General features: G+C 29.8%; 2 protein-coding genes across 4 annotated transcripts; both read left to right on the forward strand.

Moving 5' to 3' along the window:
* Nucleotides 1-382: 382 nt before the first annotated feature.
* On the forward strand, nucleotides 383-10,288 carry LOC114382386 (LMBR1 domain-containing protein 2 homolog A-like). Of its 3 annotated transcripts, XM_028341768.1 has the most exons (15): nucleotides 868-988; nucleotides 1,138-1,492; nucleotides 2,037-2,116; nucleotides 2,914-3,072; nucleotides 4,066-4,279; nucleotides 5,318-5,404; nucleotides 5,479-5,618; nucleotides 6,394-6,474; nucleotides 6,583-6,647; nucleotides 7,226-7,398; nucleotides 8,033-8,163; nucleotides 8,280-8,367; nucleotides 8,881-9,094; nucleotides 9,217-9,317; nucleotides 9,483-10,288. In XM_028341768.1, exons 3-15 carry the CDS (start codon nucleotides 2,040-2,042, stop codon nucleotides 9,933-9,935), a joined length of 1,983 nt encoding a protein of 660 aa, XP_028197569.1. In that variant the 5' UTR covers nucleotides 868-988; nucleotides 1,138-1,492; nucleotides 2,037-2,039; the 3' UTR covers nucleotides 9,936-10,288. The 3 variants fall into 3 exon arrangements, with proteins under 3 accessions (XP_028197567.1, XP_028197568.1, XP_028197569.1); XM_028341766.1 differs by lacking the exon at nucleotides 1,138-1,492 and having other exon boundaries at nucleotides 383-988; XM_028341767.1 differs by lacking the exon at nucleotides 1,138-1,492 and having other exon boundaries at nucleotides 383-988; nucleotides 2,037-2,097; nucleotides 2,936-3,072.
* A 2,345-nt stretch (nucleotides 10,289-12,633) lies between these two features.
* On the forward strand, nucleotides 12,634-13,387 carry LOC114381390. The gene has a single exon (XM_028340632.1). The coding sequence runs from the start codon at nucleotides 12,692-12,694 to the stop codon at nucleotides 13,115-13,117; it is 426 nt and encodes a 141-aa protein (XP_028196433.1). The 5' UTR covers nucleotides 12,634-12,691; the 3' UTR covers nucleotides 13,118-13,387.
* The last annotated feature ends 14,193 nt before the right edge of the window (nucleotides 13,388-27,580 follow it).

A 27,580-nucleotide genomic window follows, 5' to 3' on the forward strand; every position in this document is an offset into this window, starting at 1 on the left:
AAGATTGAGGGATATGAGAAGAATCGTTGAAGTAGATGAGAATGAAGAAGATTTAGGAAAAAATTTGTTGATAAAAAAGTAAATTATTTTAATGAAAAAATAAATGAAATTAAAATCAAAATCTTTGAGACACTTGTTAGTGATTGAGAATCATCAACATATTATTGTTCCGAAATAATATCATCTTTTAAATTAATTAGTTTATTTCAATTATAGTTAAATGAAATTAAAAAAAACATAAAAAAGAATTTTTTAAAGTTTCTTGAAATTTTTTTTATCATTAGAATAAAATTGTGTATAAGTTTAATTTCTTAAGAATAACATAAGAATCGTAAAAAATATTATAAAAGCAAAATAAAACAAAAGTTAAGAAATCCACTTAATCGATCATCATCGAGACCTGTAGGTAGATAGTACTGGGCCAAGTTGGAAGCCAGATGAGGATTGTGCATTACGGAGTAATCATTTAAAAAGGTAAAAAAAAATTCAGTGTTTGAGACATGAATCAGGGTATACCGGGAGGGAGAAGCACTTTTAGCATAAGCGAAAGAAAGAAATCGTGGTGCGTTTCTCGCCGGAGAGGAATGTGGTTTTGCTAACCTTCCTAACTTAACCCCACACAGGCAGAGGCTCCTTCCAACCCAAGAAAACCACTAAACGACGACGCTTTAAGGCTATTGCTGCAGCTGCTACCTACATACACATACACTTTAGCTGACAAAGAAAAGTCAGTGTAGCTCTGCGATTCCAAATTCGCAAATCGCAACCGATTTATGATCCATCTCTCCGATTCCACATAGAGAGAGAGAGAGAGAGAGAGATGTGGGTGTTTTACCTGATCTCGCTCCCTCTAACCACGGGCATGGTGCTTTTCACGCTTAGGTACTTCGCCGGTCCCTATGTGCCTCGCTACGTGCTCTTCACCGTTGGATATACCTGGTTCTGTTCTCTCTCCATCATCATCCTCGTCCCCGCTGACATTTGGGCGGTAATCTCTCCTTTCTAACCGTTCAATCTGTGCTCTCCAATTTTATTTAGTTGTTGTTGTTTATCAATTCATGTTATTAGATTTCGATTTCTGTTCTTCTTTCTTATAAACTGCAATCGTTCTGCTATGATTTGTTGTGTGGAATGTAGATTTGTTCGATTCGGCGTCGTAAGGTTGCCTAAACGGACGCTTTTAGGATTGTTTTGCCTACCATACCTTTTGAACTGGTCCATACGCGTTTTACCAGTGTTGCTGCTGCTTTTAAATTGTGGTGCCGTCACGTTTTCGTCACAATCCTTGACGTTGCAGGAAATTGCGGACTGTTTTTCAAAACCTCAGGGACTGCCAGAGAAACAATGTTTAGTTGGACGTGTGAATGTGTGATTATTATAGGAAGTTAGAAACAAAACCGAAAACAATTTACAAATACGGGAGATGGTTGCCTTACAAATTACAGTTAGAGGAACAAATGCATAGGTTATATGGTAGCTTTGTAGTCATAAGGTAATTCCTAGATGCTGATAAATGTACATAAATAAATAAATGCAAGTGAAAAATGCATGGATTATAATTAACACTGTCCAAACACAAGTGTTCATCTTAGACTAGAGGAACTGAGGAAGCCTTAACTTTTGAAAAGGACTTGGATATGGAAGTTCTGAACTACTGGGTTTTAAAATCAGTAACTGGAAGAAAGATTTACAGTTATAAGTTTCAGAAACATTTACTTTGCATTGGTGTGATAGTGTCTATAGTTTTGACAAAAATATTGTGCTACCTCCATGTTGTTGTGGACAGGGCAGCTTTATGACTTCTTATTCTGTATTTAAGCTTGTGTCAATTAAATTAAGGTTGTTATTGCCTCTTTTTTCCTAATTAGTTCAACTTGATAATTCTTCTGCTACTAGATAGGCTCCCCCCCCCCTTTTCCTTTGAAAGGAAGGTTTTTGGAACTTTATATTATTAAAAGTTGAAAAGAATTGTGGTTAATTGAAGAACTATATGTGCAATGGTTTCATTAATAACAGTGTTTCTATGACACATGCAGACAATGTCTTCTAACCAAGTTAATGGAGCTATTTCTTTCTTCTGGAGCTGGTCATATTGGAGTACGTTTTTACTTACTTGGTATGCTTCAATGCTATATGTTTGCATCACTTTCACATCCTTTTGTGTACTTCAAAGTTCAAACATATTGTGTTTAGAAAGGCAATCAAATTTTACTTCAAATATACATTTTTTTGGTTAATGGTCCAAAGCTTTTTAAAATTGTTTGGTTTACTGTGATAAAGCTGCTTTGCTCTCTCATTGTCTTGTCTGTCAGTGAAACATTCCTCCAGGAGCCTTTTTTTGATTCAGTGTACTATGTGGACTACGTACTTTGTTATGCATTTGATATGTGTAATGTAATGTAATATGTTATAGGATCAAGCTGAAGTAACTTTTTAATGTGAATGCCTTTGGTCTTTACAACATTGACACATGTTTGATTATATTAGTTTTATTTTCTTTTGGTTCAAACCATCTCTTGGATCTCAAATGTTAAATTTCCCGTTTTGTAATAGTGTGTTTGGTTTGATGGTAGAAAACCATGGTGAGTTCACCACAAAAGAAACTATTTGTTGCTTTCAAAAATCATGTTGAGTTCAACTCCCCACCAGTCCAAACACACAGTAAGACATGTGTGCATTTGACATTTTTTTCTGCTACAGAACAGACTTTGACCCATATTGGCAATCGCAATGAATCACACAATGTGATATAGTTATTATGCAAAGTATAAACTTTAAGCAATTTTGTATATTTGCTATCTTATATTTTTGCCTACATAGTAAGCATGATTTTTGCAAGGAAATATTTAAATGGCTTTTTACTTATCAGAGATGCCAATTTCCTCATATGTTTCAATTATTTATTCTAAGCAGGGCTGTGGTGCTCCTTATTCAGGGTTTTGAAGATGCTGGGGATTTTACTGTATCAGAAAGATTAAAGACTAGTGTACATGTTAACTTGATCTTCTATCTAATTGTTGGATCCATTGGCCTTTTTGGACTCATTCTTCTCATTTTGACGCACAACAAATGGTTGGTTCTCATTCTCATAAACTTGTTTTATTTATTTAGGTTTTTAGTAGTTAGATGTTAGCTCACAGTTATTGCTGTCTTGAACCTTTTTTTCCAGTTAAGATTATTGTTTGCACTTTCGAACTTCATCTGGTTTCCTCAAAGAAACTTGCACCACACCTAATTTCTTCTTGATTATTTACTGTCATATATGGACATGATCTGTTTGTAATGTATGGCTGTGTGTTTTGTTATGAATGACTGGTGTATTTGTGAAATTTGAGCCTGTACAGACATCAAACTTGTTTGCGTGTTTATGTGGATAATAAAAGTCCCATGAACCACTTTTTAAGGGACTTCTGTAAAACACTACTCTACCTGATAAAGCTGTGTTTTTGCAAGTTCAGAAATCAAACTTGTATAGTCCTTTTGACATCTGTGCTCTTACTCCCAGAGACTAATACAATGCCTCTGTTTGTGAGGACATTTCAAGAATATTCTATATATCATCTTGTACATCTTTACAAGATGTTGGATATTTTATAATATAGATAAATCACATGCTGAAAAGTTGTGAGGACATTTGAAATCAATTGCAGTTTTTTTCTTTCTTTTTATTGTTGTATTTTGGATACTAGTTCCTGGTAGGGCCTATGGATTCCACTAATGGGTTCAAGGAGGGAGCGGGAGTGTTGAACCCACCCTCTGTCCGAAACTTGCAAGCAAATGTCCCAACAGAGATATATAGGCTCATGGGACAAAAAAATACAACTTTAAATTGTACATGTGGGTCATGGCTTTTCAATTATCAATATCTTGTATGATTTTTCAAGTCATGGACTTGCAATTATCTTTTGTCTGGCCAATTATGTCTATTTTTTGACATGATGGTTGACAAGTTAGCATGCGATACGGTCTTTTTCATTTGTATGTGTGTGTTTATTTTTGAGTTTTAAATGATACACTAGTTTTCTTTTTGGAATGATTTTAGTTGGTTCCTGCATCTGTAAACAGGAAGGGAAGTCTTTTGGGATTTGCCATGGCCTGCTCAAATACTTTTGGACTTGTTACTGGTGCATTTCTTCTTGGCTTTGGTTTAAGTGAAATTCCTAAAAGCATTTGGAGAAATGCTGACTGGACTATCCGCCAGAAAGTTCTTACGCACAAAATTGCCCAAATGGCTGTCAAACTGGATGATGCTCACCAAGAACTTTCAAATGCTATTGTTGTAAGTGGTTCATTCAAGTTTTCAGCAAAAAATATTTTTATAATTTTACTCTTTAAAACAGTATTACTATAAATTGGTTTATTGAAAATTTTGGTTTTTGGATAAAGCTTAATATAGTAATTTTTTGGTGCATGTAGCCAAGCCCATCTAGAGGGGTAAGGCTTGATATTGCTTAGAGGAAAATGCTTAAGTGTTAACCAACACTCAACTACAACTTTTCATTTATATCAAAAAGGTCAAACTAAGTACACTGAGATAAGAAAAGTGCAGTCTGTGCCACCTATGGCAGACGACTCCAATCAGAATAGAAGAGAGAAAACAGCCTTTGTGCAGTGACTAAGGCAAAAGAGGACAGCTAATCAACATGAATTTTAAAAGAAATTTTGTTAATTTTCACTTTCAAGCAAGATAGAGCTAACTTTTCTTGCGAGTGTGTGGGAGACGTATCAATTGAGTGGGACTATTTTTATTTGAGAGTGAGAGGAGCAAATATGGGATCATTTGATCCATGTGGCTAGCCTCACCTCATTTGGATAAGGCTTGATTGTCATTATTCATTATTGTAGTGAGAGAAACAAATATTGACCATGTAGCTAACCTCACCTTATTTGAGCTAATATTAAGTCAACTTTTTATGCAGTTTATTTTTGTTTTTCATATAGACCACATGTATCATCCACTAGAGATAATTTTGCTCGAGCCAGATAGGACCATTATGGGCGGCAAAACTTATGTAGTTTTTTTTTTAATTCAACTGATTTTTTTATATGTATATAATTGATTTATTTTGATGACCATTATGTGAATTCCATTATTTGCCTATGATGCTATCCACTATATAATTAATATACCGGATTTTTGGCTTTCAACCATTTTCTGTGATCTGTTATTGATAATGATAACACTGATGTGACCTTTTAAGTAACTTTACTCGTGGCCATTTATGTAATGGTTATATGATCAAAGATTTTTTAAATACTAAGTTCCACCCTCCACCAAAAAACAATATTGGAGTTTAATGATTGTTTATTTCTGTAGGTAGCTCAAGCAACATCCAAGCAAATGTCCAAGCGTGATCCTTTGAGACCTTATATGAATGTCATTGATGATATGCTAACTCAAATGGTATTGAGTTTACATTATTTGATTACAAAACTTGGGTTATTTTCTTTATTTAGATGTAACCTTCAAACTTTCAGTTTAGGGAAGATCCTTCCTTCAAACCACAAGGTGGCCGATTAGGGGAAGATGATATGGATTATGATACAGATGAGAAGTCAATGGCAACACTAAGGCGCCATCTTCGGGGAGCTCGTGAGGAGTATTACAGATATAAAAGGTAAAAAATGTTTGGTTTGGGTCTTGGGGTTTCAGGAAAGAAAGGCTTAGGGTTGTGATATTTGGGCCATAGGGCCCAAACACTTTTTTTTGTTTTTTCCCCTTTTTTTGTTTTAGTTTGTTGGGCCTCTATTTTGAGTCTAGTTTAACCTCTCTTTTTTGTCTGTTTTTAAATAACCATTGTGTATAATATAAAATTAATAGACTAAATAATATCTGATAAAAAATAAACTAAATAATATTAGTATTGAAAAATACAATAAACTATTTAAAGCATAACATATAATATAAAAGTAACTAATAATAGTAATGAAAATATAATAAACTATTTAAAGCATAACATATAATATAATAAACTAACTAATAATAGTAATGAAAATATAAACTATTTAAAGCATAACATATAACATAAAAAACTAAATAAAACATAACATAATATAATATATCATAAATTATACATAATAGTAATATATAATAAACTAAACAATAATAGTAATAAAAATGTAATACACTATTTAATGCATAATATAATATAATAAAATAAATTATAATAGTAATAATAAAAATTCAAAATAGCGGCCATCTTGCTATAGCAGTTTTTGGGCCAGCAGCTATGCTATGCTATGCTCCGCTATCCAAGATTTAAAACATTAGTAACTAGATATATGTGGTAGATTGATAATTTAGTTGTAGCTCTTCTGTCAACTAAGGTTTCTTAGAATTTTCCTAAATTCTCACTAATACCCAAACATTTTGTGATTTTGTTGCTGGTGCAGTGGATATATGACTTATGTATTGGAGGCACTTGAATTGGAAGATACTATAAAGAATTTTGATCGCCGCAACTCAACTGGATGGTGTGCTTCTAATTTCATTTTCTTTTCTTTTCCACTTCAACATCCTTCTACAATACATTACCAGTTCTTCCAGATCACCTTACACAATTTTTTATGCTGTAATTTCAGGGAATATAATTCAAGCATTAGACCTGCTCGGACTGGCAAGTTGGGGTCCCTATTTGATACTTTAGGTAATAATGAGAATTATTGGTGAACCCATTTGTTCCTAACGTCACTTAATATTTCTTTGCTGCATCTAGAATGGCATTGGCTAATTTTAGTTTATAATTCTGTTTCTATTAGTTTTCTCTGATGCTCACTAACATTTTACTCTTTCTATGTATTAAGATATCATTGAAAAGATAATGCTCTGTATCCTACTTGCTTAGTTGTGCTTTCGTCCTATGTAAATGAAACCTCCTATATGATAATTCTATTTTTCATAATTTTCTTGTGGTAAGAAATTATATATACATACAGTGCTAATTAAACTGACCTCCCTTGGTTTTGAAATGAGAGGATTTGAATATAGTATTGACAGAACTGGCGGTAAGTTAATCCAATTTGCTCATACATACCTAATTACCTATGCTGTTTTTGGCTTCAAAGTTTGTTGAATTTCATCTCACTTTTGTCTTACCTTTCTCAATTAGGTTTCTTGCATTATATAATCATGCATGGATGACTCCACATTCTTCTTCCTTTTCTGAGTATCAAATATTTTGGTTAGAGCTTGTCATTCTGAATAAATGATGGTGCTTCTTTGCAGAATTTTTATGGAAATGCATTTTAAGGAAACAAGTTGAGAAAGGCTTGGCTGTTATACTCGGTATCATGTCTGTAGCAATTCTTTTAGCTGAGGCAACTCTTCTGCCTAGCATTGATCTATCGCTTTTTTCCATTCTTATAAAATCGGTTGGAACAGAGGAGGTCCTTGTGCAGGTATATCGAATTCTGGAATTTTGGAAATCACAACATTTTAAACGAAATTAAAGTCTATCATATCTAATATATGAACATTTTTGTGATTGAGTAAGCTGTGCTTTTGTTTGTGTATTGGTCTATGGCATATATTGTTTTCTTTTAGTGAGTGGTTCTTTCTGGGTTTTTTTTAAAAAGAATTTGAAAGTAAACTTTCACCCCTTTTGGTTTAAGGCTGTACATAAATGAGACCCCATGCACGAGGCTTTCACCTAGTGGGGTTTGGGGAGTTTAGATGTATGCAACCTTGCCCCTGCAAGCGGAGAGACTGTACATAATGCACACATTGCTTATTAAATATCACATAATGTGTCTTTGCGTTGATAAAATGCTTTTATTTCTCCTTGGCTACTATATTATTTAAAATAAGGACAAGCTTCTTTTTGAATCGCACCTCACTTTTGTAGCCATCTGTTCTAGCATCAGACTAAGCTACACCATTCATGTTAATTTAGTATTTAGTATGGCTAGTGTCCCAATATTGTAAAAAATATTAACATATTTATAACAATGTGAATCATGCATTATTTATATTTTTTATTTACTCTCTGATGAAGGGTTGTGGAAAATCACTTACCTTCAATTTCTTGTCCAGGTGTTTGCTTTTGTTCCTCTCATGTACATGTGCATCTGCACATACTATTCATTGTTCAAAATTGGAATGCTGATGTTTTACTCACTGACACCCAGACAGACTAGCTCAGTTAACTTGCTTATGATATGCTCGTAAGCTTTTATTCATTTACTGCAACAACTGCATATTTTTATTATGACTAATTTTTGTTTCTTGAATTGCCTATGCTGTTGAATGAATACTAGTTTCAATCAATCCTTGTTCCCAGGATGGTTGCTCGTTATGCTCCTCCTGTCTCGTACAACTTTCTCAATCTCATTCGCCTTGGCAAGAATAAAACAACTTTATTTGAACAGGTATTCCTCTCATCTTATGAATGCATTGACTGTCAATTCACTTTAAAGTGTTATTTTTCTTGCCCAAGACAACAAAATTGTGGGCACTGGACAGGGTTCCGTGTGCTGTCTACTGTGATACTTCTTTTTCTTGCTTGTCTTTTTTCGCTTATATATCAAATCACTTCCAAATAATCCTACAAATTGTCATTCAGAGTCATAATATTGTAACTTCTAAGAAAAAGACATGTTACACTCAACTATTTTCTTCATTAAGTTCATTGACCCAAATTTATTTTCTTTCTTTTTATTCTTTTCTTGTCCTGGATAAAATAACCTATGTTTCTAAGGATGTATGGTTTGTTGTCTTGTATTTTGTTTTACACACCTTTTATGGTTTTCAAAGATAATTTTTCTTTGGTTAAGCTAGTAACTGCTAAATTATCTGAACTTCTGCATCAGAGCATATTTGCTCCCTTACCTTAGTAGTATTTATTTTATTTTAATTGGTGAACGGTGTGGCTATGACTGCAGCGAATGGGGAACATTGACAACGCTGTTCCTTTCTTTGGGGATGAATTTAACAAAATCTATCCACTTATTATGGTTATATACACCCTTTTGGTTGCAAGCAACTTCTTTGATAAAGTATTTGATTTTCTGGGAAGTTGGAAGAGATATATTTTCAAAACTGAAGCTGAAGACATGGATGGTTTTGATCCATCAGGATTAATTATTTTACAAAAAGGTATGAAATAAAAATTCACATTGTTGTTAAAACTTTAGTTCATGTTACTAAATCATATTGTAATGTGTGAATACTGACTTTGTGATACTCATGCTTGATGATTGATTCTGTATTATTTATAGAGCGGTCTTGGCTTGAGCAAGGATGCAAAGTAGGGGAGCAAGTTGTTCCACTTGCAAGAAATTTCAATAACATTGATATTGAATCGGGCAACAATTTTATGGTATGCTGACATACCTCCCACAAAAAGTTGGACCAATCTTGTATGACTTGTTTCATGTCTTGCAACTTATCCAATTTTAACATGTGGTTTCAACAGCTGCAATATGACCTTTGTGACTACTAATTTCTTTTGGTAATACAGTTTTCTCACCTTTTATTTATTCAGGAAAGGAATGGTGCTGAAATGAAGCCAACTTCCAGTTTAATTACTGATGAAGTAAAAGGAAGTCTGTCCAAAACATCAAAGGAAGACACAAGCAGAAGCAGGGAAGCCATCACCAAGAAGTATGCTGTGATTAGAGAGCAGGGTGGGCCAGCATCTAAGTTGAAGTCAGAAGAGAAAAACGTAGCCTCTGCTGATTCCTTGTTCGACGAAGGCAATACTAATTCTAGCAATTCATCTGGAGGACCATCTTCAGGTTTAACTTCGACTTGGCAATCGATGAAAACTGGCTTTCAGAGTTTCAAGACAAACATAGGGGCCAAAAAGTTCTTGCCTTTACGGCAAATACAAGAAAATAAGGGCCCTAGTGATTCCTCGTCTGAGTCCCTTGATGATATATTTCAAAGACTCAAACGACCAACTTTACACCAATCTATTTACAATGACGACGATTAGGATGGAGGCCAATACTTTTGGTTCTTGTAGGTGATATCCATAATTTGGAAATGACTTGCAAGTGTAAAAGCGTTCTAGGATTGGGAATGCAGGTCCATATTATCATGTACAGTAATGGGAAAGTTTAAATGCTGTACTTAGAAAATGACAATTATACTTAAATCCCTCAAGGCAGACCAAAGAGGGAAAGATAGTGTGCTATACGGAAACTCCTATACGTTTGCAAATCAATCTAACACAAAAGCCTGCTTATCCTTAGAAAGAATACTTAAAATTGTACCAGTGGACGGTGTCACCGACTTTTAAAATGTTTTGCCTGGTTTCAATTTATAATTTTAATTTCATTCCATAGATGACTACTTGGATCAAATTGCATTAGTTTTGCCCACGGATTTATTCCTTGCTCATTTTTTTATTTATTGTAGATTATATAAAATCCTTATGCCGGGATTTTTTTGTTGAGACGTGATGTGTTTGTATAACGTTTAAAGCAAAAATGAGTTGGTGCAGTGCAGCAGTGATAGCATCTCTACGTTCAAAATTGCTTCTAGTTATTAAGCAGTAGTCAATTTGAGTATTAATTTTTTTATGTACTGTAAAAGTTAAGCTAAGCACAATAGTCAACTTGACTATTAATTTTTTATATAATGTAAAAATAAAGCCAAGCAATAGTCAATTTGACTATTAACTTTTTTTATATAATGTAAAAATTATGTTAAGCAATAGTTACTTTGGCAATTAATTTTTTTTATATAATTTAAAAATTAAGCTAAGAAATAGTCGATAATTTTAAAAATTATCATGTCAGTGTATAAAAAAATTTAAATCCTTTATTAATATATTAAATCGGATCAGAATCACTTGCAATCACTAAGCTACTATAGTTTCCTACAATGTCTTAAAAACCTTTTAGTTGGTCTTATTAAATTTTTAATATATAAAAATTTAAATCAATGGTTGAGATTTTATAAAAACTCTGACTGCTATCAAATTCCACACCCAAATTAAATCTTTTCTCCTTTTCGTTTTCTCTGAATTTTTTAATGTGAAAAATCATGACGATTTTTAAAAAATTAAAATATTTAAAAAGCATAATAAACTATATATTATATAAAAATAATTTTAAAATTATAATAAGTGTACTAAGAATATTTATTAACATTTTTATTCTGAAATTAGTTATTTATTACAGTATTTATTAAGAAAATGATTCAAAACTTTATACCAGAGTAACGGGTGAGCTAATAAAGGTGTAATGTTATGATCTCTTTATATCTTTAAAACTTTTCTATTAATTCAGAAAAGTTAGATCTTCACCTCTTCTAGAGAAATAATTTTGTAAAAAAAAATGACAATTTTTTTCTAAGAAACTATATTTTTCCAATTTTTTCATTTTAAATTACATACTAAACATGCAAATTAATTAACATCCGCAACTTTAAATTTCTGAAAAATTATAATCCCCTACCAAGTGCTGCTTAAATTATTATGACTATTTATGTCAGTTCCGACATCATCATTTATTTATTATTATGATTAATTTATTTTAAGCATGTAATAGTTTTTTTTGGACTGTGATAATTAACCTACTGGGGGTTGGTCTAGCGCTGAGAAGTTTGGAACTTTAGATAATGTATATACGCAATATCTAGGTTCTAACTTTGTTGTATTTCTCAGCAAAAAAAGCTTGGGTCGCGGTCGCTTTGTGAATCATTTTAAAAAATAGTAGTAGTAGTATTTTCTACGTAATCATCTTCACACGTTCGATTTACCAATTAATGAATAATTAATTTCACCACCAACAAAATTGTAAACAGTTTTAATTAAGAAACTGATTAAGTGGGCGGGGTAAGTACGTGATATCGTATTCCATATTGTGGGCAGTTAGAATGATGACTTCGTCAATTTTTCTCTTATTCTTTCTATTTTTTTTAAAAAAATTTGTAATGCTTGTATAATCTGATCAATTTGTTGAAGCAATTAGCTATAAGAATTTTGGTTTGAGTTAATGATCAGATTAATCGCTATAGTTGACTTGTTAATGAGTACTATAGAACCAAAATAAGCGCATACATATAATAGCAACAAGTGATAACAATTTGATCTTCTAAACAAAAATAATTAATAACAAGTAAATAAATTTTACTTGTAACATTAAGAGTTGAAAAATTACTCGTAAATCACTGTTTCGAATTTGACAATAAGCACCACAATGTTCTTGAGGTTACTAACTTCTTTTTTTGCTCAATCTCGAGGATACTAACTAATCAAACCTAAAAACAATAATAAAAATTAAAAATGAAAGTCTTCAACCATAATATATAACAAATTCTCACGTTCACGTAAAAGACTGCCAACAAATTTCCATATAGATGGTATGTTTGCACGTCGTTTTCAATTACAGATTGCATCAATATATTAGCACTTAATAGCCATTAGCCAACATCGAGAAGATGGATTACATTGAACGCAGTCAAACACAACAATCTCGCTCTCATTTATAGAATAATTAATTAATTAATACTAACGACAAAAATTGTTAACATATTTTCCTTATGAGAATAATATTTAAGAGCAACCATAGGAGAAACAGGAACTTTCGAGGTAAAAGATTACACATATCCGTGCACGTGTTATGCATTAGTATATTACCATACATTGCATCTTTGACCACCGAATTTTCCTTATATATAATAGTTTCGCTCAAGAACGTAACGTAGGTATCCACCACTATCCAATTCGAAGGAAAAAGAAAAATGATGAAAAGATGTGAATTGGTGTTTGAAGCTTCAACAAGAGGAGGGTGTGAGGAGCACCCATATGATAAGCAATCACCAGGTGTTTGCTCCTCTTGCTTAAGGGAAAAGCTATCTCAGCTATACAACACAAACCCTATTATCGATCCTCGTTGTTTTTCTTCTCCTTCTTCTCCTTCTTCGCCTCATCAATCTTTTTTTTCTTCGAAGCACGGTTCTTCCGGTCACCGGAGACCGCGCTTTCGGAGGAACGCTTCGCAAGCGGCGGAATCTGCCTCGTGCATGCTGAGCTTGAACTTGAAGAAGAGCAAGTCGCTGGCGTTTGCTTCGAGGAATAGGGAGAGGGATGTGATGATGAGTGGAAGGAAGAAAGATGGGTTTTGGACAAAGGTGCTCAAACTCAAGAGAAAGGATACACGGGCCTAAAGGGAAGGAAGAAACCGTGTTCAATTTTTTTTTTCTTTTTCTTTCTTGTCCCAAAGGTGATCATGTTTAGCTGTATCATAATTGAAGGATGTTTCTGTTGTGGGTCGTTTCAGGAATTTCAGAGTTCATCTAATTTGTATTTCGATTATGATAATTATGCATCGTATTATTGTTTCACCCCCTCAATGTTGATTGGATAATTCTTGTATTCTTTCTTTGGAATGAACCAATTAATAATATGTGCAAATAAAATTGGAGTTTTTCTTTTTTTTTTATCTGTATTACAACACTCACACTGTCACACCCCAGCTCAACCAAACTAAACTCCCTTTGGAGTTGAGGAAATAGAGATGGACATTTTTTAGTGAATTCAGTTTATTATTTCTATATATTAGAGGGGTTAAATCAAGTGATGTTTGTTAACAAATATTTTTTCGTATATCAAATTTTTGATGACATGTTTAAGGAGTTTTTTTGTTTTTTTTAGACAATAATTGTATTGAAATTAGAACTTATGATCACGTATGTATACTGGCTCTATTACAGAGTTGCCTGTCATCCATTACACAACATGTTAGTTAGGGATTGACAATTATATATATATATATATGGCGACTGCTTCATGCTGGGATATGATCAATCAAGGCTTGAGTCGTTTTAATTCTTACTTTTACACTTCATCTCATCACCTAGCGTTAAATCTCCTTTGTGCCATAACAAAAGAAAATGGTAGTCCAAAGATTTCATTTCCATTTATTTTTATATAATCTGCAATAAAAAAAAATGAACAAAGAGTAAATCAATGAACTTGAGAATTCAAACCAGGCAATGCGTCGGTAGCGCTGTCCATTGGTACAGTAACCTTTTTGTATCTTAATTTTCCTCATGCTGCACTGGGGTATCATCTAGAAGCTAGCTCCTCCTCGCTGTAAAATTTTTCTTAAGTTGTTTTCACATAGCCACTTCCTTTGTTATTGAGAGAAAGCTATTATTGATCTTTCCCCTCAATATTGGTTAGAATCAACTTCTTAAATATCCAATTTAATAAAACTATAAATATGATTAAGTAGTTGTTGATTCATAATATGATTTCAAACTACAAATAACCACCGATTTCGTTCCGTAATTTATTCAAAGGACAGGGTGAAGGGTCATCATGATCACGACCCATGGTTGTTCTGTTGGAGCAGAAATTGGCAAGGATTGAGTATGAGGATGGCAATCCTATAAAACCGAAGGTTCATATAGCAGACTCTATTTTCGAAGGATTATGTGCCGGGTGGCAACAAGCTTTGGTGATCAAACTTTTGGGGAAGTCGATCCATTGGATATAATGTTATGAGGGAGCGTTTATCACGTATGTGGAAACTACAGGCAGGCTTTGAGATTCTTGACATTGGCAATGGATACTTCATGGTCAAATTCGATAAGGATGATGATCGTAAAAAAAGGTAATTGATGAAGGGCTCTTGATGATCTTTGATTATTATTTAACTGTTAGAACATGGTCATTGGACTTCATTTCTCCGACACCAAAGATTGATAAAACCATGGTATGGATTCGTTTTCCTGGACTGAATTTGATATACTATGAGGAAAAAAGTATCGTACTGGCTTTAGCTTCAGCAGTGGGAAGGCCAATCAAGGTGGACAACAACACTATAAGGACGTAATTAAGGAGATGCAGATTTGCTTTCCTTCTAATAAAAAAAAAGTCTTTATTACTAATTAAGTTATCAAGAATTCAATCCTTACTTTTGTAAATAAAAGTACAATTTCTATCCAAGCTTAAGTGAGTTTGTTTCTGTATTTTGGATAGTACTTTTAGCTGCAGTTTAGTACTTCTTTCACCATGCCCAAAAAGCCTTGTCAATTGATTCATAGGGATTAATGCCCCAGGATTCTGGACATGCAACCACGTACATGTAACTTTCTAGGTACAAACGATTGTACGGACCCTGAGATAGTGTTTTTCCATTTCCACCAATGTTATTAGACTGGAATTGGCCATGTACCTGTACTCATTTAGGACATTGGAATTGGTTCTGCTTCTCTCTATATCCCCCAACACCACATCAGGTTTGGTAGATGTAATTTTAACTTCCACAATGATATTTATACATACAGTTTATAGTACACCTTATTTTTTTTTTCTTTATTTCACTAGTTCTGTCTTTTTTCTTTATCACATTATCAATCAAGTTTTTTATTCTTTCTTTTCTCTTCTTATCTGTGTACATAAACCTCCTAAGATAAGACACGTACAACATTCCCTTCTATAATGTAACATGCCCTTTATATCTTACCACGATAGAACATCAAAGGTGAATTGCACATGTATCGTCTGACAAAAATAGTTTAGGCAAAACCGTGGCTTTTCTACAAATTAAAGTTTTATCATGACATATGCTGTGCGTCAGAATAGAGAAGAACGTACGCCCAATTTAAATAGCACATCTAATGATATTTCAATGCCAACAAGAGAACTTTAGGTATTATTGCTCAAAATAAATCTATAAGATTGTCAAGGTCTGAATTTTTTTGCTTTGTTAACCAGTTCTGTTGCACTGCAAAGTGCAAACGCTAATAAAACCAAGATTCAGATTAACGGAAGAGGTGGCAGAGGAAACAACTCAAACAAGTAGGACACATTATTGATTATTGATTTGACTCTTATAAAGTAAAAGCATTGTATATTAGACTCCGCTGGAGAGGACGTTTATTTGGTTGAATTTGGGCCCAATGGGCTGTTACAATTCGAGCCTGTTAAGTTATGACCCAATAAAATATTGAAAATTAAAATGATAAAGCGCAGAGAAATCTCGGACCCAAAAAAAGGCGTGCAAATACCTATAGGGTGCAGTTGGGGCACATTTTCATGTGTACCGAAGAAGATAATACGGAAATCCTTACACTCCAATAAAATGCAGTTTATTTTGATATTTTAATCTCATTCTTTTTACTTGCATGACAAATATAAATATAAAATTATGGAATTTAATTTTTATCTACTATTAATATAAAAAAATTTATATCATCCATCAATTATAAAAATCAATAAATTTATTATACATAATAATTTATGTTTGAAAGATAATATAATTTTTTTTACATTGTGAATACACACAATATTTATTCTAAAATTATTTATAAGTGTACATGATATGATTTGATAATTGGTAACATAAACTTGCTTCCAAAATATTTGTGTATATACATGACAAATGCACTTACTAACTTAATACCGGCATGAATAAATATTTGAAAAAACATTAATAGATTTTTGGTGTAATTAATGTTAATAGATAAATATTTCCTAAAGGTCCAATTGTTAAAAATTATGTTAATTGATATAACAAGAAAAACAACACAAGATAAATACACAAGTTATAGGGTATTTTTTTATTTTGTACATTATTTAATGAATAATGAATATCACAAGTAAAATAATATAAAATTTATTAAAAATTTAATATTAATTATCTTAATACAATTTATATCAAAGTTAATGTATTTATTGAAATAAAAAAAAAGAAAGATTAGAATAAAAAATATAATGTTTTCTTTTTAAAATGTCTATGTTTACTTTTTTTCGATTATTAAAGAGATAAAAATAAAAATTTATTTATCTTTGTAATAATTTGTATTTGGAATAAAAAATTGTCTAATGATTTTTGAGTAAAAAAACAAAAATTAAAGATTTTTTTATTAACTCAACTATTTGATGTGTCGTCGATCCTTTTTCAATTCAAAAATAAAACAAAAATATTTATTATATCCAGTGCAATAATAATTTTTAACAAATCAAACCACCATAATATTTTGTCGTGGAACATGGAAGATAAGTTTGGGTTAGAAGAAGAAGCACCTCCTCTCACCCAGAAAAACAAAAACTTTTTGGAAGAAGAATATGGAATAAAAATAAGATTTAATTAGTTTTTTTTTCTAATTTATTATTTATATTTGATTTAGTTTTCTAATTTTTTTTATTTAATTTGATGATCTAATTTTTAAAATTAATTCAACTTAATCATATTATCTAAATTAAACTGACACAGTTAGAAAATATATAATTTGTGACGGTTTAAAATTATTTTAGTTGTGATTTAAAACTATTATAAAATATGATTTTTTAATATTGTTGATTTAATTTAGACATTAAGACCAAATTGAACTGATGATAAAATTAAAATAAAATTAGAAAATTAAATTAAATCTAAAAAGTAAATTAGAGGATAACAAATTAATTTGACCTAAAAATAGTTAAAATACATTAATAACATGAAAAATTACACTGTATTTTAATCCTAAAATATTATATATGATAAAAATTTATGTTAATTATTTTAAAAGATGAGTAAATTATAAAAATATTTTCTGAAATTTGGTGTGATTACACATGTATTTTTTTAATCATTACATTTATCTCTCTTGTAGAAGATGTTAGTATAAGATTTGAAAAAATATTAAGGGTGTAGTGTAATATTTTCAAACATATAAAATGTTAAGTCATATTTTCAAACAAAAAGGAAGATTAATGTAAGAAAATAAAAAACAATGAAATTATGTGTAATTTGATAATAATTCAGCAGTGTTGCTCTAATTTCCTCTATAAAAAAATATGAGGTAAATTTAATAATTTATTTGACACCCTGAAAGCGATTTAGGAGCACCACAAGATTTTGGAAACCATGGATTGGTTAAAAATTCAGAAGCTTTCTTTTCTTGCTTTTAGCTTTCACGTTGCTCTCATGACGTGACTCTTAGATGCTCTCTCTCTCTCTCTCGTGCGTCTACTTCCCACCAACCATGTCCATCACCCTCCTTCCTTGCTCTAACTCAACCTTGTCTTAATTAATTACGCTTCTTAACTCACCTTCGTAATTTAATCAGCACAATTAATGAACCCAATAAAGTGCACTTCTATCTTAAAACATTACAATCTATTGCATCCCTCCCGAGTCTTTCTAATTAAGTGAGATATATTTTATTAATGATTAATTTTTGTTAAAAAATCTAATTAATTACTTGAAATAAATATTTCTTTTCAATTACAATTTTCTTTTTAACTTTGATGGGTTCTTACATGCACAACTTGAATAGGTCTTGTATCTTGTTAAAACTAATCTGGGCCGTTAGATCTAGTGCTGCTTTAGGATTTTCGTTTACTGTTTCGAATCTGCTCTAGTATTTCCGGCGGTGTGTGCTTCCCCGATCCGACGCTTCTCTCTACCACTCTACACTACGAACACGCTTGGGAGATTAGGATTTTTAAAACAAATTGTGTTTCGTTTTTTCTTCGATTATTGTTTCAATTTTGCTGGGTGTGAATTTGGATAGGTTTGGTGTTGAACTAGGTGTGAGTACCATGTGTTTGTGAATATGCGTGCAAGAGAAAGAGAGAATTAATTGATAGATTGGTGGTGTAGTAAACATGCCACGGTTCTTTGAAGTCAGTATCATTCGTATGAATTAAAGAGATGGAGTTGGATTTAGAATGGTTCGGTTCAGTGGATTTTGCTTGTGGAATGAAGAAAATCTGGGGTTGAATTTATTTATGTTTTTCGTGTTTCAATAGGGAGAATTTCCAAATCAAAACAACTGCCTCGAAAAGAAATACAGGCATCAGAACATAAAGACGGAATTTTGGGGAATGAATGCCAAAGTGCAGTTGCTTCAACTTTAAGTATGCCACCGAAAACATGTAAGGGATCCATTCATCATACACAGGTAGAAATTCCAAATTCTGAAACGGGAAATCCTAAACATGTTACTGTGAAAGGATTCCTCAATCACGGCATCTGAAGGTGATAACAATCAGAATTCTACAAATTTTTTAAAACCAGTATGAGGTAAATGGCATCTTTTATTGATGATTATATTGATTCAATGTTAATATGTAGTACCGTAACCTATTTTTCCTTAAATTGTTTTTTAGTTTTAGTGACTAACTTTGTTCCTTAGGGCAATCTGAATAATGGTCACTTATGGCTGGTATTTCACTTGAGACTGAAGTGGGCAATTTAAGGTGGCTGGTATTTATTTGAGACTGAAAGTGGAGAATTTTTAATTGTGTATTAATTTGAATTTTTAAATTTTTGGCTACATAGTATCATATCCATTTGTTATGTAGTCAGATATAAATATAAATCGTATAGCGAGTTGTAAATACCTATTCAATTGAAAATTGTTATAATCGTGATGTTTTTAAATAAATATGAAGGTATGCAATTATGTATTTGTAGCTACTTTTTTTAAAAGTAAATACGGGGTGAGCTTGTGTTAAATTTAAAATTTAGTATTTTACAACTATAATTGATATCAGAATATTAATTATTTTTATAATGTTAGAGTTTATAAAGAACATTGTTAAAAATTTAAAATATCAAGATTAATTAAATTAGATGCAAATTATTGAATTGAATATTACTTAAAATAAATTATTGTTTTAATGTGTAATAGACAATTTATATTTCATTTGCATTTATTTGACATTTGTTATAGGTGTAAAATAAATTATTATGAAATGGAATAATTAGCAAATGATATATATATATATATATATATATATATATATATATATATATTGTAAAATTTATCAATTTTAATGTAAAAATTACCAATATTTGTATTTTTTAATTATTAAATATTTAAAATATTAACTCATGCTTATTTTCAAAAAGATTAATATTAAAATTAATCTTTTTTAGATAAATATTTTATAATTACTTCAACTTTTACTTTTTTGCATCTCGTAAAAGACTTTAACTTACACAAATATCCCTCACCTAGGCACCTCATATTACAGAATGATTATTTTGTATTTTGAAAGAATATTTTATTTCATAATATATTTTTTATTTTGAAATAATTATTCTAAAATAGGTTTCCCATTATTACGGAATAATTATTTCGGAAGAATATCATAATTTGAAATAATTATTTTGAACTATGATTTTTCTATTTTCAAATAGGTATTCCAAAATAGGTTTTCAATTATTACAAAATAACTATTCTCAAAGAATACTCTCAAATATGATTTTTATGTTTTGGAATAGGTATTTTAAAATAGGTTTCTAGATTATTTATTGCAAATTTTGGAGCAAAAAAATAAAATCCAAGCCATTAGATTTTTAAGAATTATATAAAAATTTATAATTATATTATTTGTAAATTATAAATATAACATACTAGAACAGAGAATAACATATCCGAACCCGGTCTTGACCACACTTTCGTAAATCGAGAAAAATCTAATCTCTATCCCAACTTTGCTCAAAGCGAATTATCCATGTCAAAGTCGGAGTGAGGTCAAATAGATATTTGTAGATTTGTTTTTTATTTTCATGCCTATTGACACACACAAACTCATTTACATATATTAAATAAATATTTTTTAAAGAATTACCCGATCACAATATAGATATTAATGAATAGAATATTTTGATTTGTTTGATTTTATACAAATTTAGTTAGTGTTTAAAAAAAATTAATTTGTCTAATTTAAACAGGAATTAATTAATTAAATTATATTTACTTTGAATTAAAAAGGTAAGCTATAACATTTTTTACATGAAATTCATCATATTTTATTTGGTTTTATTATTAGAAGTTATTATTTAACGAGTCTAATTCTAAGCCTTTTTTTCCAGCTACACGCTGCGATTGCGAATTTGAAAAGGGAAAAGTGGAAAATGGTATATTTATTAGCCAATTACTAGTTACATTCGCCAATACGGTTCACGTAAAAAATTGTTTACTTAATATATATTAATCTTAGTCACTCAATTTAATAGCACAAGATCTAATGACTCATGTTAGTTTGGGCAAGTTACAAGACCTATTTAAATTGTGCACCTAAGAACTCATCAGTAAACTTATCCATTTAAATATGTGATTAAGAATTCAATGTTTAAATTTATTTACAATGACAGATTAAAAAAATTTAGACAGTGGAACAATATTCATATATAAATTTATATCATTAAAAATATAACAAAATATTTTTAAAGTATAAATATACGTCATAGTTATTCTCTATAAATTCTAATATTTTAAAAAATATTGGATGGTTTTCTCATTTTTAGCACTTTAAAAATTGTGCCTAACTCAGGAAAACCAAAACTCAAAAGCATATCTAAGAATTTACTTGTGAAAGTTTTGATTTTTTCTAATATTTTACTTTGAAAATTTATAGGAACCGGGCCATTTACTGGATTTAGTATATATATATATATATATATATATATATATATATATATATATATATATATATATATATATATATATATATATATATATAAAGGGAATATGATATTTTGATGTAACATTTTTATATATTTTTTACTCTTATAACTACATTCATAAATTATTATTTTATCCTTATAATTATTTTTACAAATTATTTACTAACTTTTGTTATCTTTCTTTTTATCAAAAAAACAATTAGGCACGAATTGTTTGTTTTTCCCTAATATATATAATATTAAAAAGTACAGAAAAAATAGTGATCGACTTTATTTAGAAAATAAAATAATAAGTCTATTTTAATGGAGGCATTTGCTCCCACAATCTTCAACCTACATTCGTCCTTATATATTTATATGAAAAAAAAAATTATCGGAAGAGTTCAGTCGTATAAATAAATTTTCGTGATTAAGAGAATAGTTTTAAAATTCTCACAAAAAAAATATCCTAGATTCACTCCAAAAACAATATATATATATATATATATATATATATATATATATATATATATATATATATATATATATATCTCAATTATAAATTTTATTTTAAAACGTGTTATGGTGAAGAAAAAATAATTTCAAGTATATCTCACAAACATTTTTCTAAAGGAACAGAAAGAGCAAATTACAAAGTGTTTACCACTATCTCAGGACTCCACGTTAGTGTAAAAAACTGCACTATATTATAGCATATCGTTGGATGTCTTTTTCTTTTTCTGTTTGAACACAATTTCAAACACTCACTTCTTTACCTAAAACAAGTGGGGAAAAAATTGTATTAGTCACACAAATGCTTCACTTCTAAAGTGACTTCAGAGTTACAACTTGTTTAAAACTATGTCATGACCCCTAGGTCAATGCGAAAGCTACACTTATGCAATGTATCGTTGGACATGCATTTTACCCCCTCTCTGAACCCGATTTCAAACACCCATTTTTTAAAAAAAAAATGAGACTAACTAAAACTAAATTAAGCACTCAAGTTGAGTTTTATCGTTGAGAGAAAACTAGTAAGTGTTCTTAAATAATATATGTAAAAATAAAAAATTCATTAAAAGAGAGTTTCCTGATTTTCTAACTTAGATAAAATTACAAGTAAATATCTTTTGCCCCTCTATTTTAATATATTTGAACCCACTGGTGTAACTTTCTCATTCTCCTTATTATTTAAGTATTTTTATTTGAAAATCGAATTTTATCTTTTTTTCAATGTGTATGATATATTAAAACTTAATAGTGTTGTATCTTTATCTTTATACATGCAATAATAGTTATTATCACTTATTTATTTTTTAAAAGATCTGTATTCACTAACATAGGATCTTAGGATTTTTTTTTACCATGTTATTGATATAAAATATTTACTGATTTTGTTTAATATCAATGATTAATTTTCAATAAATAACTTAATTGATTATCTTTAATAAATTATATTTTTTTAATTATGTTTTTTTTTAATTCATGAAACTCAAACATGAAACTTTAATAAGAAGGCTGAGACTTTACTAAGAAGGCTAAGTGAGTTAAGTACATAGGTCTATCAGGGTTTTCAATGCTGGTTAAGCGCATGATATCCATCAAGACAATGTTATTTCGTTTTTCCGTTACTCTAGTGTTAGTCACTGACTCACTAGGGTTCCTAAGAACAAGGAGAACCTTAATTTTCATTGCAGCATTGAGCTTCTTGGCGTTAATAAGGCTAAGGCCAAAATCTCCACTTTTACCATTTTCTGTCAAAACAAAGGAAATTCAATTTAAAAACCAATGTTTACACAGTTTTAGGTGCAAACAAAATCTATACAAAGTTCTATTTATTTTTCCATGGTTTCACTTATTCTTTGTCTTTTTCTTATTAAAATTACGCACATAAATTTATCAGTCACAACCTTTGCGTGAGACCATGCAAGCAAACTTGTGTTGCTAACAAAACAGGAAATTACTCCAAATAGGTCACCCTCCTTGAGTAGACGCCAATCCTTTTAGGAATGAACAAAAAAATATGATCAATATATTTTTATTATGATGCTAATATACTATTACCGTTATTTTTATTTGAAAATATATTAATTTTTTAATCATTATTCCAAAACTTTATGAACTTTTAACCGTGATTTTTAATAAAAAAATATGTAGAGAATACCTTGCTGATAAAGAAAGTGTAAAGAATACCTTAAGTTTTTTTTTTTCTTACAGTTGTCTCGTTCTTGCCATAATTAACATCACTTGGAATCCAAAGACAATACACAACAAATGGAACAAATTTATATGCAAGTGCCGAGAGAGTAAACAAAGATCATAAAAATTGCCGACATTTGAGGAATGGCGCACATGTAATTGGTTGGTGAGCAAAAAAACAAAATGAACGGAAATCAACCAGAAGAGGAAAAGCAACGGACTACAAATTAAGACGTCCTTTCCTACATCCCTGTAAATAATGCCACTTCTTTGTGGTAACTCAACACGACATTTTTGGAGCATCAACCATGGTACAATAAGCACCTTGGTGATCAAGTATTTTCGTTAAGAAGATATAGAGAAAAGCATTGGTTGACACCTTCAACAAAACTTGTTCTCTTCTTTTAGTTTTCCTATATGGTATAAAGTTATACTATATACGTACTTGTGCAGATATTTCCTGGAATTTTATCCATATTTTCATATTCAAATAATTCGTTATTTTATAAATAAGTTATGTTTATTATAAGAGATGATTTAAAATATACGACAAGTTATGTGTAAATTTTATATTGGTTTTTCTTATTAATTTTTATATAGAACTTATACTTTATTAATTCAATGTCCTTTAAGAAAGATAAACACAAAACTTATATATAAGACAAGTTTAAACATGCATGAAAGGTTCCATTTCCAACTGTATTAGAATTTACAACTTACATGAGTCGGTTAGCACATTCTATCACTTAATTTCATTAATTGAATAATTTATAATTTGAGATCAGTTGTTGGTGTAAATGGATTAGTTAGTTTTTTTTATCTTTTATGAAATTTTATATACAATATTTGTGATTAGTATTTTAAACATTAAAATTATAATTTTTATTACATAAAATTAAGAGTTGATTTTAGTTCTTATAAAAAAAATATTTTAAAAGTAAAAAACACGTATGAACATATCTTAATTTCAAATGGGTCTGTGTAAGACAAAGCTTCTCTGATTAATAGAGACGGAAAAGGGTAGTATCTGTTAGACACGAGGACATCATTAAATGTTGAGATGGGACAATTCTGCCGCTAAATAGATACGGAAATTGAAGTTCCATCTCTAAAAACTCACACGCCCGGAACAGCAACGGACCAGTGCTTGTCTCAGATACCGTCTCCGGTTATTTATAAAGCAAAAAAAAGTTGCTTTTAGAGACGGAAAACGACCGTCTCTATATAAACTTTTTCTAGCCACAACTAACATCAAAATTTATAGGGAGATGTTGTAAATTATATATATATATATATATATATATATATATATATCATTTTAAAATGTAAAAGTTATGAATCTAAATCATACTATTATATATAACTAGTCAACTTCAAAAGTTAATTAATATTTTTATGACATCTTAAAAATGTCACCTATAATTTTTTTTATTTAACTTTGACTACTTAAATAAAATCTAATTACATGTATTTAATTTATCTCTGTTTTTAAAATAATCAAGTGTTTTTTTCCCTCACACGCATGCATAAGCACTTCTCTCTAATTTTTTGTTGTTAATTTTTAGTGTTTTATTTATTTTTATTGCTTAAAATTAGCCTATGTTTTAGTCATTTTTAGTCTCTTTGTTATTTTATATTTGAAATTAATTTTGAACAATAAAAATATTGTGGAACTAAAAATGGATAAAACGATTTATATAAATTAAAAATGTTGATGAAAATTTAGTGGAAGGATAAAAATTGTTAAAAATTGAAGACTAAAAACTAGAATTTAAAGAAATTGAATGATTAAAAACTTAATTAAATCATTAATAAATAAATTCAGTTAGTCAAATATTTTAAAAATAATAATTAAACCCAACAATAATGTATTTTTTTATTCATAGAAATAAAAAAATAAATATTAAAAAATTTAGATTAATTTATGCACCTCATTCAACTATGATTGATAATATTGTGATCTAATTTTAAGTTAAGATGAGATGAGAGTCATATTTTCTTACTCAGACAAAAAAGATTCATATTTTTTTTTCAAATTGAATTTTAGAAATAAAAGAAAATAAGAATTTTTTTATTTTCAAAAAATTTAATAATTTTTTAAAATGAAATAATAAAACAATATAGATTTAATATATTTTTATTTTATAAATTTTGTGAATTTTTTATTTTAATTTCACTCAAATATATTTTAAAGAGACGAAAGAGCTGTAGCTGAAAGCCAGTTTTAGCCGAGTCTAGTTGGCATAAACGGCTCACATGACATTTCACTGCATGCAGCAGTGCCAGGGACTAGCGATGTGGACGCGAGTAACATTGTAAACTTGTTTAATAAATTAATTCATTTTTAATGCAGCATGATTATTATATAAATTATTAGAGTAATAAACATTTTAAACTTGTTTAATAAATTAATTAATTTTTAATGCAGCATGATTATTATATAAATTATTAAAATAATAATCAGGATTAGCTTTTCAACGTCCTGTCCCCATTCCCGATATACGACACATACCAAACCCTATTTTTTAATATATATAAAAAAGGGGGAAATGGGTGTCGCCTTCATGTTTTCTTTTTTGGGTTCCAATCAAAACAAAATTAAATAATAAAAAAACAAAAACTTTGACAAAAAAATATTAAAATGGGGAAAGATCAAGAAAGCTTCATTGTATATCGATATCAATTTTTTTTTCTGAAGAAAAAAAAACTCGTAGTAAAATGTTTAGGTTACGTTTGGGTGATTTTTAATTTAAAGTTTTTAAATTTTAAAAAATAAAATATTTTAGTTTTTAATTTGTAGTTTTTTTATTTCCATATTAAAAATTTATTGTTAAACTTATAACTTTTTTTAGTTTACTAAATAGATGTGATACTCTTCGCATGAAATGTGACGAGAGAATCTAGATCTAATTTAGAACAAGAACAAAACATAACAAAAACGAGAATGTTTAGCTTTTTACATGCTAAGCCCATGTCATGCCTTGATCAAATTGGGTTAAAAAACTCAAATTTAATTTTGCATAAAGTTTAAAGTCAAAGACTTACATCTGAATGGGTTTGAACATAGCCAATCGTGTATTTGTTAAGGATTGTGAGGTATGATGGATCCAATCAAAAAGTCTAAATTTAATTTATGCTTTTAAAATTGTATAAGTCTAGTGAAATTTTAATTTGTTTGGATTTTTACATGTTAAACCTAAATTAGCTTATGAGGGAATTGGAATAGAAGACTCAAATTTAATTTGTATTTAGAAATTAAAGTCTACATCATATATTTCATTTTATCGATTTGAATTGAGTTAGTAACTAGCTTCATGTAAATTGGATCAAAAAATCATATTCAATTTAAAATTTTAAAACGAGATATACGTCTACTTTTCATAAGTGTTTTGCAAGAGATCAAACTAACAAGGTTCATATTAAATTCATATTAAAAAATTTAAGAGTAGTGTTTGAGTTAAGCTAACTATGAACTTGATGCTCCTTATGGGAAGTTGATTAAAAGTCCATATTCAATTCAAGCTTTTGAAATGAAACCTAAGATCATGAAAATTTAGTTTATGAATTTCTTTTCCTTGTCTAATCTCAAAATTTACCTATGACATGAATAAATATACTTACTATTGCAAAATTTTGTACACTGCCTTACGGCACATTTGGTACGGTGACGAGAAATGGAAAAGAAAGATAGAAAAGTTTAAAATTTGAATTGAAAGAAATATTTAATTATTTATTCCTACAAATAAATATTTTTTTGTGCACCGTAGCAAATACATGATACACAGCTCGAGATTACTTATATATAGCATACATGTACCATTAAACAGTAAGCAATATAAAAAAAAAATGTGTATGTTCCAATATTGAATGTCATGCTTTCAATTTGAATACTAGAAACTTAGTGCTATTTTCTCTAGTTATATTTTGAAGGTCGATAAAATGGCAATAGAAATAGAACGTTGTGGTATGAATATCCCAACATCTTGTTGTTAAAAATGTGGAACGCACGTATTTGTTGCTTATATATTTAGTCAGACTG

The sequence above is a fragment of the Glycine soja genome, chromosome 13 (assembly GCF_004193775.1).
Source record: "Glycine soja cultivar W05 chromosome 13, ASM419377v2, whole genome shotgun sequence".
In the NCBI taxonomy this organism is placed as follows: Eukaryota; Viridiplantae; Streptophyta; class Magnoliopsida; order Fabales; family Fabaceae; genus Glycine; species Glycine soja.

Bases quoted from the DNA above. Each gene is read 5' to 3' on its own strand.
- LOC114382386 (XM_028341766.1), top strand. From the start codon at position 821: ATGTGGGTGTTTTACCTGATCTCGCTCCCTCTAACCACGGGCATGGTG. The intron at 5,619-6,393 runs GTAAAAAATGTT...TTGCTGGTGCAG, and splicing joins GAGTATTACAGATATAAAAG to TGGATATATGACTTATGTAT. The intron at 6,648-7,225 runs GTAATAATGAGA...GCTTCTTTGCAG, and splicing joins GTCCCTATTTGATACTTTAG to AATTTTTATGGAAATGCATT.
- LOC114381390 (XM_028340632.1), top strand. From the start codon at position 12,692: ATGATGAAAAGATGTGAATTGGTGTTTGAAGCTTCAACAAGAGGAGGG.